Here is a 16,178-nt window from a genome sequence, read left to right as displayed (position 1 = left end):
TTATCAACAATTTATCAATCATAATAAGTATAAAGGTCATCTAAAGGATGGTGGTCATAATGGGCCCGCCAAGTTTATGAAATCAAGTGTGTGGAGGTAGACTCTGCTAGATATATGACCAGTGTGTTAGAAAAGTATCATTAAATGAAGCCGATACTAATACCAACAATGATGGAAAGCTGGGCCAAAATCAGATGGTTAGCCCTTCCTCCATGATCCTGGAATTTCCCCATACTGCTCGATCATGTAAGGCGGCCGCGCGTAGAAGTTATACCACCAGTCGTACTCATTCAGATGGTCGTAATAACCCATATAGTCATCAACGCTCATGTACGTCCAGCCAACATCCTCGTCGTCCTCATCCGTCTCACCGTCCTCGTATTCTGGATGTACGGCATAGTTTCGTTCATGGGGCTTCAGGGGTCCCCATTGTCCCCAGAGCAACTTCACCACGGGACAGCTCATCTCATCCAATGACTCAATGCAAATATCGTCCACAAAGAGACAAAAGTTGTATCGCGTACCCAAAGACCATTCTGGACGAAGGCCGGTCAAGCTGCATTCTTCGCGTGCGAAGAACTCATTTGGTCGCGATACCACCCGGGGCAATTCCTCAGCCACCCAAGCGATAATATGATCGCGGACGTCATGCGAGGTTGCTCCTTCCAAGGTCTCCTTGTTGTCCACTATAACCGGCTTGTGCCGCGGATACAGGTCCATCGCGTCGTAGAACTCGAGCGTGCCGCGGACAGTTTCGTCAATAAGGTGCAGCATGCGCTGCCACGCCTTGTCATTGCTATAGTCACAGCGGTAGATATTGAAGCCCCAGGGAACATCCGGCTTCAGGTCGGGATCCGAGAGATAGTCATCCAGTAATGCTATGTCACTTTGCCGAGACTTAGAGTCTATACTTTGCGTAGAGAACCCGAGTCTTGCGAAGTAGCAGGAGAAGCGAGGTACGGTTGAAAGTGTGCCAAACCGCAATCCCAGTGTTCTTGAGGTGGCTCTGTTGGCTACGGAGCAAAACCTATTCATAATTCCCAGGTTTCCTTTCCTGCCTACTTTTCGGATGGAAGAATGGGGAGATTTTAAGATAAAATAATGAGATCTGCACCCCTAAGATATTTAGAGAACGCAGTGGGCACAAATTATAATAGCAGATTGCCTATTTAGGCTTAGACCTATAGGGGTAAGAATAGAGTAAAACACCCAATGTAGCAAGATTTGTACCGGCATCAGGATAATCAAGATTAGTTTCCTGGTTTTTAGGACTTTCTGGTTCTCCAGGTCAAAATTTCGACTCATACTAAACCAGAGATTAGAAGCGAGGGAAGCTGCACGACTTGAAAGCCCACGAGGCTGCAACAATGCGCAAAGTCATCGGCGCCTTCTCCATGACATTCCATACTTTTAAGTTGGTCTGTTAAATTTCGTACCGAGGGCGAGGCATAAGAAAACAGTTAACCTGATCCTCCTTCGGACTTGGCAGGTGATTCGAATCGACTCTATCGACTCCAAGCGCTTCTTGTCTCATCGATCCGGACGCTAACATTTGTCTATCATGTGCGAAGGACATTGCATTGACTGAACCTGTATGGCCCTCACCCCAAGGCACTTCTAACTGTAGTGATTATGGGTGATTGTTGGTGCAATTGTTGGCTTCCTTGTGCCAGCTAACCTATTCAGCCAATGCACCTTACCTCTTCACAACTGACCTAATTATATATCTCATGAATGACCATGACTCGAGTTCCATGTAGACAGAGAGGATGGAGTTGTCTTTAGTATAAGTTGAAAGGTGCCTTAATGGTGTATAGCAAGTGATGGAGTATGTGCTCTAGCAACAAACTATAAGTTAGTCTAAGCCAGCTATAAACTTGCTGCTATCCTAACCCTTTTTCCCTCAATGATATCATTAAGAGAAGATGACTCCACCACAGCAGTTTAAGGTATCACTGACAGTAAGTTATGTGCATACACAGTGTCCGTCCCTGCTGCTTAAGCCTTGTGGGTATGGTAATGAAACTATAAGTACTAAATATGTGCACAACCTGAATCCTTCTAGCAGCATAAACTAGATGCTAGAGCTGAAATACATATCATTTGACAAAAGTCAATCCGCCCACATACAAAAGATGCACTTCGGCACAGGTCTCAGACGATAATAAGTCATCCAGAATAAGCTGCATAAGTGGAAAGGCTGAAGTTCGCAAAATGGAGATAACAGACTTAGGATGAAGAAGTAGAGGGAAAATGCCGTGATCTTCTACCTTTGGTCCATAACAACCCGCCGGAAATCCCTCGGATATCAGTCCGGAAAAGCACCATCTCCATCGGATATTGGTCTACTATATAATCCCCTCACAGCCATCAAAAAGCCACCGTATCATGAGCCTTGGAAAAAGTAAAATGGCTCTTTCTAATTCCTACCCCCTAAAAACAGGCCACAGCATCCCGGCCATCGGCCTGGGGACATGGCAGTCCAAGCCCAACGAGGTTAAAGAGGCCGTCTGCACAGCGTTAAAAGCCGGATACCGCCACATTGACGCTGCTGCCGTCTACGGCAACGAGAAGGAGGTAGGAGAGGGGATTAGACTGTCTGGTGTTCCGCGCGAAGAGATCTTCGTATGTTGACCGTCACAATCAATCGTGGTTCCTTGACTTCGCTGACTGCGATTGCATAGATCACCAGCAAATTATGGAACACACATCACGAACCGGAGCACGTGGAGGAGGCGCTCGATCAATCACTCCGCGATCTGCAGGTTGACTATCTAGATCTCTATCTGATCCATTGGCCCGTTGCGTTCCGGTACTCGACGACAACGGTTCAGCCTGTGGATGCGGAAACCGGGCTGGTCGATGTCATTGACGTTCCGATCAAGGATACCTGGGCTGCGATGGAGAAGCTCGTGGAGAAGGGAAAAGTGCGGTCCATTGGAGTGAGCAATTTCACTCGGCAGAGGATTGAGGAGCTCATGACTACGTATGTTCCTCATCTGTGGTCTTTTGTCGAGAAGAGGGGGCTGAATTGAATTGCCTAGCGCTCGCATACACCCCACCGTTAACCAGATCGAGGCACATCCCTATCTCCAACAGAGGGATTTGCTAGAGTGGTCCAAGCAACAGGTATTGGCATCTTTGCCTGTGTATATTATACAACTACTGACGGAGTAGGGAATCGTGATAACCGCTTACTCGCCCCTAGGAAACAACATCTACAATATTCCTCGGTGAGTATGCTACGACCACACAGTGTCCATCGCTAACGATCCAGGGCTGTCGATGATCCCACCGTCATTCAGATTGCCAAAGAGCTAGGCAAAACACCCGCGCAGGTGTTGATCAGCTGGGCCATTCAGCGCGGGACATCCGTCGTCCCCAAGTCGGTGACGCCGGAGCGGATCAGAAGTAACCTCGAGGGTATGTCATCTATCCTGAACTGGGATCAATGGTGCTGACTAGATAGTGTTCGTCTTACCTGAACATGCATTCGAGAGAATCCAGGCGTTGGACCGCCACCAGCGGATGAATTTCCCGGCTAGACTGGGAGTCGATATCTTTGGGGAGGTGGGCGAGGAATCGGCCAGGCAGAGTGCGTTGGAGTGGGCGAGACAGCAGAAGATGCAGACAAAGTGATTATAAATAGAATAACTTATAGATATGTATATCCAGTGAAAGGAGTGCATTTCAGTTGCAGTTTCCACCAGTTCTTGCCATAATCTTACAGGAGATAGTAACTGGCTTTGTGATTGCTGGAGAGCGCATAGACCTTTAGCTTACTCGGATATATTGGTAGGATTGCTCCAATCGAATATCATAGCAATAAGGTAGTAATAATTTCTCCGAAAAGCTTCTGTTCCTCAGAGATGCACGGTTGCTGTATCACCTTTTCCGACGGAAATGGCTGCACACGAATCTCCAACCTCGGATAAGCAGTTGAGGGCTTTGGATCTCTTGATATCAACGTGTACATGCTTGACAACGCTTCGGATAACTCCTTGGCATCCCCGCATTTCATTGCTCCTCTCTTGGCTCCGGATATGCATGTTATAGGCCATGTGCCTGCTCTGGATACTCCGTGGGGATATGTATACCCCAGATCAGCGGGGAGCCAAGGCGCTGCTTGAAGGAGATATAAAAGCAGTCAGTAGATGCCGTGCCCACTTCTTTATAGCCTATTGCCAGATATTGCCAGTACTTACAAACTACCCACCATGAGCACCAAACACGAAGGGCAGGTCGAACACATCGACCACTGTGACGAGGTGTTGAAGCCGACTCCTCAGTATGACAAGTTTGGCTCCGCCGCCAAAACCGATCCTAGAGAGATTGCTCTCGTGAAAAAGATTGACCTGTACATGATGGTTGGTCAACGCATACAGTATACTGCCTGATCTTGCTGACAGAGGCAGCCCATTCTCTGGCTGATGTACTTTCTCAACTTCCTCGACCGAAACGCCATGGTCAATGGCAAGCTCAACAACCTGTCCAAAGACCTGCATTTGCACGGAACGCAGTACAATACCTGCGTCAGCATCCTCTTTGTCGGGTGGGCATATCTCTCTCAAGAAAGAGACGAATGTTGACGAGTCCAGTTACCTCCTAGGACAGGTCCCGTCCAACATGCTTCTCAACCGCGTGCGGCCGTCGTGGTACATGGCCGGGTTCATGATGGGGTGGGCTGTTATCTCTACACTCACCTGCCTTGTCAAAGACTACCACGGCATGCTCGTTTGCCGGCTCCTGCTTGGGATCGTCGAGGCCCCCTTCTACCCGGGGGCGCTCTTCATGATCAGTGTATTCTATAACCGCAAAGAAGCCACTACCCGCATGGCCGTCCTATACACTGGAAACATGCTGGCAAGCTCATTCTCCGGGCTCATCGCCGCGGGGGTCTTTGCCGGACTCGACGGTGCCCACGGCCTGGCCGGCTGGAGATGGCTGTTTCTCATCCAAGGCGTAGCCACGTTCGCTGTGGCCATTGCCGCGTTCTTCCTGCTTCCCAACTCGCCGCTGCAGACCCGATGGCTGAGCCCAGAGGAGCGCCAGATGGCATACGACCGGATCGCCCGCGACACCACGCAGAAAGAGGACCGCACGAGCACATGGAAGGGTCTCCGCGAAGCATGCACCGACTACCGCACCTGGATCTTCGCCCTGCAGTGCAACCTCCATCTGTCCGCCAACGGCTTCAAGAACTTTATGCCAACCGTCGTCAAAACCCTCGGGTTCAACTCCACCATCACCCTCGTCCTCACCTGCCCGCCGTACCTGGTTGCCACGTTCGCCTCTGTAATCGTCTCCTGGTCCTCGGGCCACTTCAACGAACGCACCTGGCACATCACCATCTCCAAGCTGCTAGCCATTATTGGGTTTGCCGTAGCCTGCAGCACCCTCAACATCGGAGCCCGCTACTTCGCCATGATCCTGTTCGTGGGGGCCACATACGGCGTCAACAATATCAACCTTGCCTGGACCGCGGCTACCCTGGGACAAACCGACGAGAAGAAGGCGGTGGCCATTGCCATCACCAACACACTCGGGAATCTGGCGAGCGTGTACACGCCGTACCTGTGGCCGGATTCGGATGCGCCGCGCTTCTCCAAGGCCATGTACTGCAGCATTGGGTTCTCGGCGGGAGTGATAGTGACTGCTTGGGTGCTGCGGTGGATTCTCATGCGGACGAACCGGCGCATCCGGGCTATGGACTCGGAAGCGATCAATTTTTATGCTTATTAGCGCGTGGAACATGGAGAAGGATGCAGCTGCTTTCATAATTATATAACCTGATAGTCAGAGTTTAGGAAGCCATCAAGCTCTTTATCTTGAGAGATCAGATTGTAGGCCAGATGCAAGAGTTCTCTGAAATCCTGAATACTAAGGCAGTAACTTGTACTTCAGTTAAAGTAACTTTAGTTATAAAGACGTCTTTATTCACAGTCGAGTATACCTCTCCTGTATCGTGTGACCCACGTTTGTTTATATCTAATCTCAACTCATCACCTCTCTTCTGCTTTCAAAATAATTACGATGCAAGGTCAATACAAAGCCTATAAGTTTTTCAACAGACATTTCAGCTCATCTATAAGCGCTTTCCGACACTCGCCGAGCTACATCGCACCTGAGTGTACCAAACAGGATGCGCCGCTCAGTAATCGCCCATCCCTAGATACCGATTGCGTCTCGATCTCCTGTATTAACCCTCTTTACTGAGCCAGAACATTCGTCTGCCCTCCTGTATCAGACTATCTAGATACCCTCATATGGCAGCTACACTATTTCTCGGCCAGGTTTTGAAAGGCCGAAGAGGGCTTTACACTGTCACAAAACAACTGCAGGACTGTGTCTGGCTTGCTACGTGCGCCCTACCTCCATATGCTGTTAAAGCAACGATCTCATAACAATTACAGAAACGAGAATCAGCAGAAAGTCGTGGCGAAGAGCGTCAGACACTTCCGATTACACAACGAACGAGACATTCTACTACGCTTTCAAAACCGAACTCCCTGTATTCGCCCACTGATCGATGAACTCGAAGATTCAGCTGTTCCTCCTACGCTCATACTCAGATACCTGGACGATGATGCTCTTCGTGCCTCGAACAAGCGACGGCTTACTCGTCCAGAGGTGAAGTATGTTGCAAAACAGGTGCTAGAAGCACTCTCGGTTCTGCACGATGAGGGATTTGTACACACTGGTATACTCCGCTTATCCCAGGTTTCTTCTATGCAACCTTATTGATGGGACGGTGGTAGATATCAAGCCGAGCAATGTGTTAGTGAAATATGGGCACAGCAATGTCCGTTTCACAGATGTCCAATTAGCAGATTTTGGAAGTGCAGTTCACATGGACTCTCTTCACGCACAACACCGTGACCCTATCGGCACACCTATCTTCAGAAGCCCGGAAGCACACCTTCAGATGCAATGGGGTACTGCAACAGACATTTGGTCTTTTGGTGCAATGGCAAGTTTAATCCTCAGTCGCAGAGCCTAGACCGGATATTAATGTCCGTCTACCATGCAGCTTATCAGCCTTCTCTACGGGGATGGATTCCACATCTTCAAGCCAGATGTTCCTGCAGACCATGATGGGTACGACCTCGGAATTCTCATGAAGCATCATAGATGCTTCGGGCCATTCCCAGAATCGTACGAAGAGATCGCGGATCAGCAACGACTGGCAGTCCTTGTTTGGGTCATGCAGAACAGCCCTCCCGAGACACTGCGGCCATTTCATCTGACCACTACCAAAGAGATTTGTCAGGAAGATAAGCATTTTGTGCTAAGAGCAATGAAGCTGGATCCTCGGGATAGGCCGTCAGCATGGCAGCTTTTGGAAGATGGGTGGCTTCAGTCTTAACGACTTGCAGTGCGAGGTCAACCCCAGTTCAGACATCTTAGCTGTAAGACCGTGCATTAATATGATGATTAGTATGGAAAAAAATCTCCGTTAGTGTAGCTGCTCAAATTATCCAGAACACCACACTCAGAGATGTGATTCTGTGCAACGATCCCAGCAGCACTGCTAATTTGGGCCCGGGTCGAGGGATAGAATGCCTCAGGCATTGACTATTGCTGGCCTGAACGGGTCAATTCTTCTGTTCGTCGTCAATTTGAGCAGCAAAAGGTACTCCGTACCCACAACTATCATCCTCAGTAATGCAATCCAAGGGATTCCATCAAAGCAGACAATGTTTTGACCTGGGACCAGTGTCTTGTGTCTTGTGGGTGATTTACCTCTCAAATTATTGACGGCCTCGAATCTGGAACACAGCGCCCAGATTTGTCTCATCGCTCGGGCCAGATACCATATCCGGCGTCCGTGATCAGCGCCCTTCCATCAATCTGAGGTGAAAAAGGGCACTCTGGAACAGGGAACGGCATCATAATCGCCACCAGTTATCACTATCACGCTGCACTACTGCATCTTTCTCACCTGAATTTCTTTTGCGCGGCCTAGACGGAAATTTTGCAGACGTCGCCAACTGGCGATCCCGCGCCGTCTTGGACTTGTCACACCAGTGCCGCGAAGACGAACATCGAGTAACCGATCAACGCCACGGACACGTTCCGAAGAGGCCCTGGCTCCTGGCGAGGCTGGCTCGACTGTGGCTGAACCTGGAGGAATGAAGTATATTGCCGTCCAGGGCTGTAGACGTCCTGCCGATCGGGAGAAAGTCGCTCAGAAGAGATATGATTGGGCGTTGGAAACCCCCTGTGGGCCTTGATTCCATGGATATCAAACGATCTTCGTCACATCTGTTAAATGGGAATATTGAATAGCAGGGATGAGGCAGCACATACCGGGCAAGGACTTGCAAGGCTATCACCTTGAATTTCTTGCGTGGATTACTGGGGCTTCATCATTTTCGGAACCCAGCAGACGATTGTGCCGATTGGGTTTATCAATGGTCCGCGAGAGGATTCGTCATGGTGTACGGAGTATAGATGGATTGTTCTCAATTTTGAGGCCAAGGATGATCTTGAGCCTCGAGTCTTGACTCTCTCGCACCTCAACTGACCAGGGTCTCAGCCATATCCGCCATCTGCAACAGCCCACGTTTCACAATACGTATCATCGAACCGCCCATTCAGGGCTAACGGTACCTATCTGCCGAGTGATGATGCCGTATGGAGATGACACATAGGCCAGCACATTGCCGTCCTGTCCAGCTTTGTCGCGGACCTTCTTCCTGTTGTTTCCATCAATGGTGACTCCACTGGAGACCACCATGGTCAGACCGTCAATTTCCCACTAAACGGGCATGGACCCTACATCCGAAGCCCTGAGTCCCTGGCCAGCCTGTTTCTTGTTCTGACTCGAAGACGGAAGGATTGACATTCTCATCCGTTGTGTTGATCAATTCCTTTATTGATTTGTGCTGGAAGTTCCCATCTATAAAAACAGGCATTGTCTCTCTTGATTTCTTCAACTCCAAGCTCGCTTCGTCTAACGCAGGCTTGACGTTCATTTGAAGACACTCTCTACTCTCATTCTTTAGCATCAAAGACCACCACTTTCATACATCGAAATGAAGCTCTCCATCGCAGCGACTTTGGGCTTTTTGGGCTGTGCCCTCGCGTTGCCCGCACCTGTTGCCAAGGAAGCCGACCTGCCCTTCCCAGCTGGCGGCTCTGGTGGCTCTGGTAGCCTCCCATTTCCTGTTCCTTCGGGCGCCCCTACCGGCTTTCCGTTCCCTATTCCTTCAGGCTTGCCTAGCGGCTTTCCAACTGGTTTTCCATTCCCTATGCCGTCCGGCATGCCAACTGGATTCCCATTCCCTATTCCATCCGGCGTGCCCGGTGGATCCGGTTCCAACGGTTTCCCCGGCTTCCCGGGACTGGGTGGTAGTGGAGGCTACGAAAAGCGCGAGGAAGCTCATCACCGTCACCACAAGCCATCCGGTGGCTGGCCATGGCCGTGGCCCAAGCCGACTGGCCATCATTCCTTCCCTCCTGGGTCTAATGGAGGCAGCCCTACTGGCGGCTATCCGGGCTTCCCAAGCATCACACCTACTCCGAGCGTGACGCCTACTCCCAGCGCAACTCCTTCCGGCTTCCCTTTCAGGGGCTGAGTGAGCTTCAGCAACTCCGGTCGACCGTGGAAAGATGAGGCAATTGACGATAATGGGCAGGGGCAAGGAAAACTGTGACGCTTTCGGTACGCTGCTGGACTGGGTACCTGAGGAATTATGTATATTCTGTCTTTTTCTGTTCTAGAATGGTCTTGTTTTTGTGTATCTAGAAAGCAATGAGTTTGCAATCCCCTTACAATCTTTCAACTGAGAAGGCATTTAGGCGGTCAGCTGCAGGTTGACCGTCATTTCTACAGCACATCCAGCGTCGCATTATCTACTTAACAACATGAATTAATTCTCTGGTGAATATGCCAGAAGCATTCTGTCTGCTCTGCTAACCTCCGTCCTACTTATCTTTTATCCTCCAGCTTTCCAGTATGCTGCTCTGTGCTCCTGCGATCCGTGGATAGGATAGGTGTCAATGGCTGTCCTGATGTACTATTCAAAGTCATGATTAAACTTCTCATAGGGATATTCACAAGGTAATTGTCAAACCTCCAGCCAAATCAAGGGAGCTAGCTATATGATGCCCTATCCTGCAGGACTCTGCTTGCCCGCTGCCACCAATTGACGGTTATAGGCTATGGCCCCGGCAACAATGCCACTATACGGTACTGACAACCATCGCAATATGACCAGTTTGATGACACAAATCGCACAGAAAGTAGACTTGAGTGGAATCCCGGCTAAATACACCTTCTGCATCCCCCTGCTGCAAATTATCCCCCAATCATCATGATCAGTGGTACCCCTCACTTTTACTCCAACTAGTACGTCGATCACTATCTACAGTATTTATAAGTCCTCCTCCTCTATTCTGATCAGAAAATGCATAACTAACCATGTACCTCGCCCTAGCTTCAGCTCTCCTTCCCCTCGCGACAGCCAGATCCCTCTGGTCTGATTCCCCCGGTAGCTATGCGGATCTTATCACTACTGCGTTTCCGTTAGGGAATGGTCGGTTGGGAGGTATGCTATACCTATAGTCATCTTCACCTCAATCGAAGCTTAATTCTAACGAACGTAGCAATGCCCCTCGGCCTCACCGGGAAGGAAATCATCAATTTGAATATTGATTCCTTGTGGCGGGGTGGTCCGTTCGAAAGTCCAGTAGATATCCCTTACGGAGTACTACAAACAAATCAATGCTAACACTGGAAAGGATTACTCTGGAGGTAATCCCAACGTCTCCAAGGCAGATGCCCTCCCCGGCATCAGACAGTGGATCTTCCAGAACGGCACGGGGAATGTCTCTGCGCTGCTGGGGGAGTTTCCGCATTACGGGTCATACCAGGTTCTGGCGAATCTGACGGTTGATTTGGGGGATTTTGGCAGTGCGGCTGATTACAGGCGGCGTTTGGATTTGCAGACTGGGGTGTATGCGGATCAGTTCTGTGTGGGGGGTAGGTGTGTTGAGAGGTAGGTTGACGGGATGAAAGAAGTGAAGAGTCGTGTTGATGTTGATGTTGATGTTGATGTTGATGTTGATGTTGATGTTGATGTTGATGACAGGGAGGCATTCTGCTCGTATCCTGACAGCGTATGCGTTTATCGTCTTGCATCGAATACGAGTCTCCCGGCTGTTGCGGTCCATCTGGAGAATCTGCTGGCGGCACCGAAGCCGAATGTCACCTGCTCGGGGAATAGTATCAGTCTGTATGGGCGGACGTTCCCGGCGATCGGGATGCGGTATAATGCTAGGGCGACGGTAGTAGTTCCTGGTTTGAAAGGTGATTTGTGTGCGCAATCTGCAGTCCGTGTGCCAGGGGGTCAGAAGGAGATTGTCATTGTGGTTGCAGCTGGAACGGATTACGATGCATCCAAGGGAAATGCGGCAGCCGGGTTCTCTTTCAGAGGGAACGACCCCTCTGATGATGTGCTAAAGACAGCGTCCAAGGCAGCGGGGAAACCGTATTCACGGCTAAAGTCGGCGCATGTCAAGGACTTTCAGAGCATCTTTGATGGCTTCACCCTCACCCTCCCAGACCCGCACAACTCCGCCAGCAAGCCGACCACTGCTCTCATCAACGCCTACACCCAGCCGGGCGACCCGTACGTTGAAAACCTGCTCTTCGACTATGGTCGGTATCTGTTCCTCTCGTCCTCGCGACCAGGGAGCCTTCCGCCGAACCTGCAAGGGCTCTGGACGGAACAGTACTCCCCGGCGTGGAGCGCGGATTACCATGCCAACATCAACCTGCAAATGAACCACTGGGGCGTCGAGCAGACCGGGCTAGGCGGGCAGACGGAGCCGCTCTGGTCTTATATCCTTGAGACCTGGCTGCCGCGCGGTGCAGAGACAGCGCGGTTGTTGTATAACGCCGACGGGTGGGTGACGCACAACGAGATGAATATTTTCGGGCATACCGCGTAGGTCCTGCGTCCCCTGGTCATTGGACTCACTAACAATGCACGCAGGATGAAAGACTCGGCGCAATGGGCCAACTATCCGGCCGTCAACGCGTGGATGTCCCAGCACGTCTGGGATCATTTCGACTATACCCGGGACATCAAATGGTACCGAACAGTCGGCTATCCGATTCTCAAGGGGGCAGCCCAGTTCTGGCTCTCGCAGCTCGTCCAGGACCAGCACTTTAACGACGGAACCTGGGTCGTCAATCCTTGCAACTCGCCCGAACACGGTCCAACGGTAAGTCCTCTTCCCCTTTTATCAATCATCCCCCGAAAGCAAAGCTAAGCTAAGTCGACAGACCTTCGGCTGCACCCACTACCAACAACTCGTCTGGGAACTCTTCGACCACGTCCTCCGCGGCTGGACAGCCTCAGGCGACACCGACGCCTCCTTCCGCTCCGCCATCGCCTCCAAACTCGCGTCTCTCGACCCCGGCATCCACATCGGGTCCTGGGGCCAGATCCAAGAGTGGAAACTCGACCTCGACACGCCAAACGACACCCACCGCCACCTGTCCAACCTCTACGGCTGGTACCCGGGCTACTCCATCTCCTCGGTGCACGCGCACAACACAACCATCACCGACGCGGTGGCTACAACGCTCACCTCCCGCGGCTCCGGCGTCGAAGACTCGAATACCGGCTGGGGAAAGCTGTGGCGCAGCGCCTGCTGGGCGGTCCTCAACGAGACTGCCAACGCATACGGCGAGCTCACCCTCGCGATTCAGAATAATTTCGCCGCGAATGGGTTCGACATGTACTCCGGTAACCCGCCGTTTCAGATCGATGCCAATTTCGGGGTCTTGGGGGCGGTGATGGCGATGCTTGTCAGGGATTTGGATGGAGCGGGAGACGTGCAGGCTGTCCTGCTGGGGCCGGCGATTCCGGCGAGGTGGGGTGGGGGGAGTGTAACTGGGCTAAGGTTGAGAGGGGGCGGGAAGGTCGATTTTCGATGGGATGACGATGGGGTTGTGAGGTCTTGCCGGGCTGATCTGTCTGGGAGGAGAGGCCAGAATACTTTGGTAAAGTTCTATGTTAGGGGGGGTGCTGCCATTCGTTGTTGACGGCCGCCAACTCAATGCAATTCTTGATGAAGGAAGTCCGTACGACTACTATGATGCAAATCCACCAGCTTGAGTAACACGATTCCAGTTTAGATCCTTGATTGAATCCAGCAGAAGCTGATAGACAGATGACGAGGCGAGGCGGTTCGACTTAACGCGGAGTGCCACGATTCTAGTCTGATTCCTTTCTCACAGAAGAATCCTTCAATCCTCAATTAACCCAACCGCCAATCATGCACCCCTTTATGCCTCCGGGGTATTGTCCCCATGATCTGCAGTCCACCGGATAAAATGGCTAAAATGCTAAGCCCATCCCCTCATCTTGTCCCGGATATACTCCGATTACCCCTCTCAAGACAACAAACAACCACGTAGCCGAACGCTTCTACGCTTTAACAACCACATATATAATCTATAACCACGTATACAAGCATGGACTCCGTCAAAAACAAAGTCTACGCGGTAACCGGCGTTGCGGGCATCGGCCTAGCCGTCGCGGAGCAACTGCACGCCCGCGGGGCGCGCCTCTCCCTCGCAGACATCGACGCCAACGCGCTGGCCAGCGCATTCGCGAAACTCGGCTCCGACAGTGAGACGGTCCTTACGACGGTCGTGGACGTGGGGTCCTCCGCTTCCGTGGATGCGTGGATCGATGCCACGGTGCAGAAGTTCGGGCGGCTGGACGGCGCGGCGAACATGGCGGGGACGATTGGGCGGAAGCACGGCGTTGGGAAGCTTGTGGAGCAGGATGATGAGGAGTGGGATTTTCTGCTCAGGGTGAATCTCACGGGGATGATGTACTGTCTGCGGGCGGAGGTGAGGAGCATTGCGGCGACCGCGGGCGAGGGCAGTATCGTCAATGCGGCCAGTATCCAGGGGCTGCGAGGGTTTGCGCTGCATGCGGCATATTCTACGACCAAGCATGGGATTGTGGGGTTGACGAAGAGTGTGGCTAAGGAGGTTGGCCCGGCTATCAGGGTCAATGCGGTTGCTCCGTAAGTTGACTGTTTGATTGTCTTCTGGGATGTCGCTGATTGTCTGCAGTGGGACTATCCAGACGCCCTTGCTTGACAAGGCTCGTGATATTCAGGGCACGCTGAATGCTATGCCCACGATTATCCCGCGCATTGGGACGGCCGATGAAGTCGCGCAGTCCGTGCTGTTTCTGCTGAGTGATGCCTCGTCGTATACGACTGGCTTGGTTCTGAATGTCGACGGTGGCTGGGATCCTTGAACTGATGATGTGATCTATAAGATGTAAGGCGTGAGGTGTGAGCAATGTATGCCATCATTCATTTAAGTATTGACAAGGGTATCTATAAGGTTTGAGCATTGTACAGTCGGACCATTTGTCTATATGCAGGTAAGATGCGATATGCCAATCCTGGGCAATCGTCACATCAGAACATACGCCACTGTATCTGTTAGCTCCGAGTCTGCGTAATTGACTGAACGCGTACCTATCAAAGCGGATATACTGAGAATATACTTTGGACGATTGGCCATTCCGCTGTTCTCTACGGCTCTGCAAGGGTAAGTTTGGTGTCTTCTCCTGAAGGGTAATGCACGTACTTTGCTGCTGGCCATCCGTCCTCGTACTCGAGGTAACTCCAGCCCAAGTGTGCGTCCTTCAGCATGTCAGTACTTTCATTACCTAGTCCTGATCTCAACTCACATCATCTCTGAAGCCCATCGATGTATTCACTGTCAAGTCAGCGCAGACACACAAAGTTGAAGGAATTGACTCACAGTAGTGATAATACAGAATGTCAGGGTGCTTCTCGGTCGCAGGCAATACACCAATTCCCCCAGGCGCATAAACAACACCATGGTTCGAGGCGTACACAACAGTCCCACCGCCATCGGTGAGGTTCTTGCCGTCTTTATCCTGAAAAGGTCCATTCACACTAGTCGACCTCCCCACCCGAATCTCATACCTATCCAAATCAGCCAGCCTGACACAAAACCGCGGAGAGAAACACCCACTCTTGTCCCATCGCCGGGAAATCCTTGGCATTCTGAGCGCCCCCAAACCGGCAGCACTTCCCATGACTAGCCCAGAGATAATAATACGGCTCCCGAAAACTCATCCACGACCCCTCGATCGGCTTGAAATCCTCCGTGGGCACATAGGCGAGATTGATCGCGCGTGGGTGCTCCGCATCTTCAACCGAGAGCAGATCCCCAGCTAGGGGGACCTGGAAAATCCCGTGCCAGTAACTGCCGTAGTTCAAATACGGCTTCCCCGTCGCATTGTCGACGATAAACGACGCATCGATTGCGTTTGACTCGTTGTAGGGGTAGATGTGCGACAGTTTCCCGGACCCCGTGTTGATCATCGCTCCGTGGTCCGTCCATTTCCCGCTGTCGAGGGAATCAGTCGTCGCGACTCCGATGGAGCTGTTGCGGCTGCCGTGGGTGCTGATTGTGTAGTAGCAGTAAAATGAGCCGTTGTGCTGGACCGTCGTCGGCGCCCAGGGTCGCGTGCGGTTCTGTTTCTCGATGATGCTGGGCCCATCAAGGACTGTTCCGACCCTTGTCCAGGGCCCGTCGAGACTCGAGGCCTTGCTGACAAGGATGTGGACGCCTCCTATGAAGAGGTAGAAATTGTCGTTGTATTCGACGATGTTGGGGTCGTGGGCGACGACATCGCCCTGGTTGGGGAGTGGGTACTTATCCGTATTGGAGAAGAGGGATGCTTTTTCTTTGGTTGATAAGGACGGCGATCCGACTACAACTTGGTGAAAGAGTAGGGAGGCCTGTAGCAGAAGCCGTATTCGAAACATTGCGTCGTCACTTTCTCTCTTTTGTCGTGACAAGGATGTGACGAATTAATGGGAAATTGACCATGAACGGTCTCTTGAAATTGTAAGCAGTCAAGGAACAATGCTCATCTTGATCGAGTCAACGGAGATGATACGATGTCACTGACGCCAAGACGGTGATGAGATGGAAGCGTCAACGATCTGGGTGCAACAAGGCATGAAATGGATGCTTGGAGAGGTTGGGATGATAGTATCTCTAGCTGAGCCTAGAAGAATAATAATACTCCGGACATCATTGTTAAGGCAGCAGTGTCCCGCACTGTCGAGGGTAAACAGTTTAGTGCACGTTTCAG

At 51.5% G+C, this 16,178-nt stretch overlaps 7 protein-coding genes across 7 annotated transcripts; 5 read left to right on the top strand and 2 right to left on the bottom strand.

Annotated features, from left to right (window-relative positions):
- Window positions 1–198: 198 nt before the first annotated feature.
- Aud_003226 (uncharacterized protein) lies at window positions 199–1,035 on the bottom strand (the record flags this gene model as incomplete). Its single annotated transcript, XM_043288181.1, has 1 exon — window positions 199–1,035. The coding sequence occupies one exon, from the start codon at window positions 1,033–1,035 to the stop codon at window positions 199–201; it is 837 nt and encodes a 278-aa protein (XP_043144116.1).
- A 1,374-nt stretch (window positions 1,036–2,409) lies between these two features.
- Aud_003225 (aldo/keto reductase) lies at window positions 2,410–3,639 on the top strand (the record flags this gene model as incomplete). Its single annotated transcript, XM_043288180.1, has 6 exons — window positions 2,410–2,625; window positions 2,685–2,986; window positions 3,045–3,129; window positions 3,178–3,233; window positions 3,278–3,423; window positions 3,470–3,639. The coding sequence occupies 6 exons, from the start codon at window positions 2,410–2,412 to the stop codon at window positions 3,637–3,639; spliced, it is 975 nt and encodes a 324-aa protein (XP_043144115.1).
- Window positions 3,640–4,217: 578 nt separating this feature from the next.
- Aud_003224 (putative MFS transporter) lies at window positions 4,218–5,742 on the top strand (the record flags this gene model as incomplete). Its single annotated transcript, XM_043288179.1, has 3 exons — window positions 4,218–4,367; window positions 4,416–4,552; window positions 4,599–5,742. 3 exons carry the CDS (start codon window positions 4,218–4,220, stop codon window positions 5,740–5,742), a joined length of 1,431 nt encoding a protein of 476 aa, XP_043144114.1.
- A 1,282-nt stretch (window positions 5,743–7,024) lies between these two features.
- Aud_003223 (putative serine/threonine protein kinase) lies at window positions 7,025–7,366 on the top strand (the record flags this gene model as incomplete). The annotated part of the gene is made up of 1 exon (XM_043288178.1): window positions 7,025–7,366. One exon carries the CDS (start codon window positions 7,025–7,027, stop codon window positions 7,364–7,366), a length of 342 nt encoding a protein of 113 aa, XP_043144113.1.
- A 1,672-nt stretch (window positions 7,367–9,038) lies between these two features.
- Aud_003222 (extracellular proline-rich protein) lies at window positions 9,039–9,581 on the top strand (the record flags this gene model as incomplete). Its single annotated transcript, XM_043288177.1, has 1 exon — window positions 9,039–9,581. One exon carries the CDS (start codon window positions 9,039–9,041, stop codon window positions 9,579–9,581), a length of 543 nt encoding a protein of 180 aa, XP_043144112.1.
- Window positions 9,582–10,426: 845 nt separating this feature from the next.
- Window positions 10,427–14,294, top strand: Aud_003221 (uncharacterized protein; the record flags this gene model as incomplete). Its single annotated transcript, XM_043288176.1, has 8 exons — window positions 10,427–10,553; window positions 10,612–10,694; window positions 10,747–10,987; window positions 11,024–11,954; window positions 12,003–12,234; window positions 12,296–12,888; window positions 13,492–14,055; window positions 14,105–14,294. 8 exons carry the CDS (start codon window positions 10,427–10,429, stop codon window positions 14,292–14,294), a joined length of 2,961 nt encoding a protein of 986 aa, XP_043144111.1.
- A 161-nt stretch (window positions 14,295–14,455) lies between these two features.
- On the bottom strand, window positions 14,456–15,846 carry Aud_003220 (endo 1,5-alpha-arabinase; the record flags this gene model as incomplete). Its single annotated transcript, XM_043288175.1, has 6 exons — window positions 14,456–14,475; window positions 14,521–14,585; window positions 14,633–14,688; window positions 14,736–14,764; window positions 14,810–14,997; window positions 15,047–15,846. The coding sequence occupies 6 exons, from the start codon at window positions 15,844–15,846 to the stop codon at window positions 14,456–14,458; spliced, it is 1,158 nt and encodes a 385-aa protein (XP_043144110.1).
- Window positions 15,847–16,178: the final 332 nt, after the last annotated feature.

Source organism: Aspergillus udagawae (assembly GCF_001078395.1).
Source record: "Aspergillus udagawae IFM 46973 DNA, scaffold_2, whole genome shotgun sequence".
Classification (NCBI taxonomy): Eukaryota; Fungi; Ascomycota; class Eurotiomycetes; order Eurotiales; family Aspergillaceae; genus Aspergillus; species Aspergillus udagawae.
Note: the sequence above shows the minus strand (reverse complement) of the source record. Positions and strands in the feature narration are given on the sequence as shown.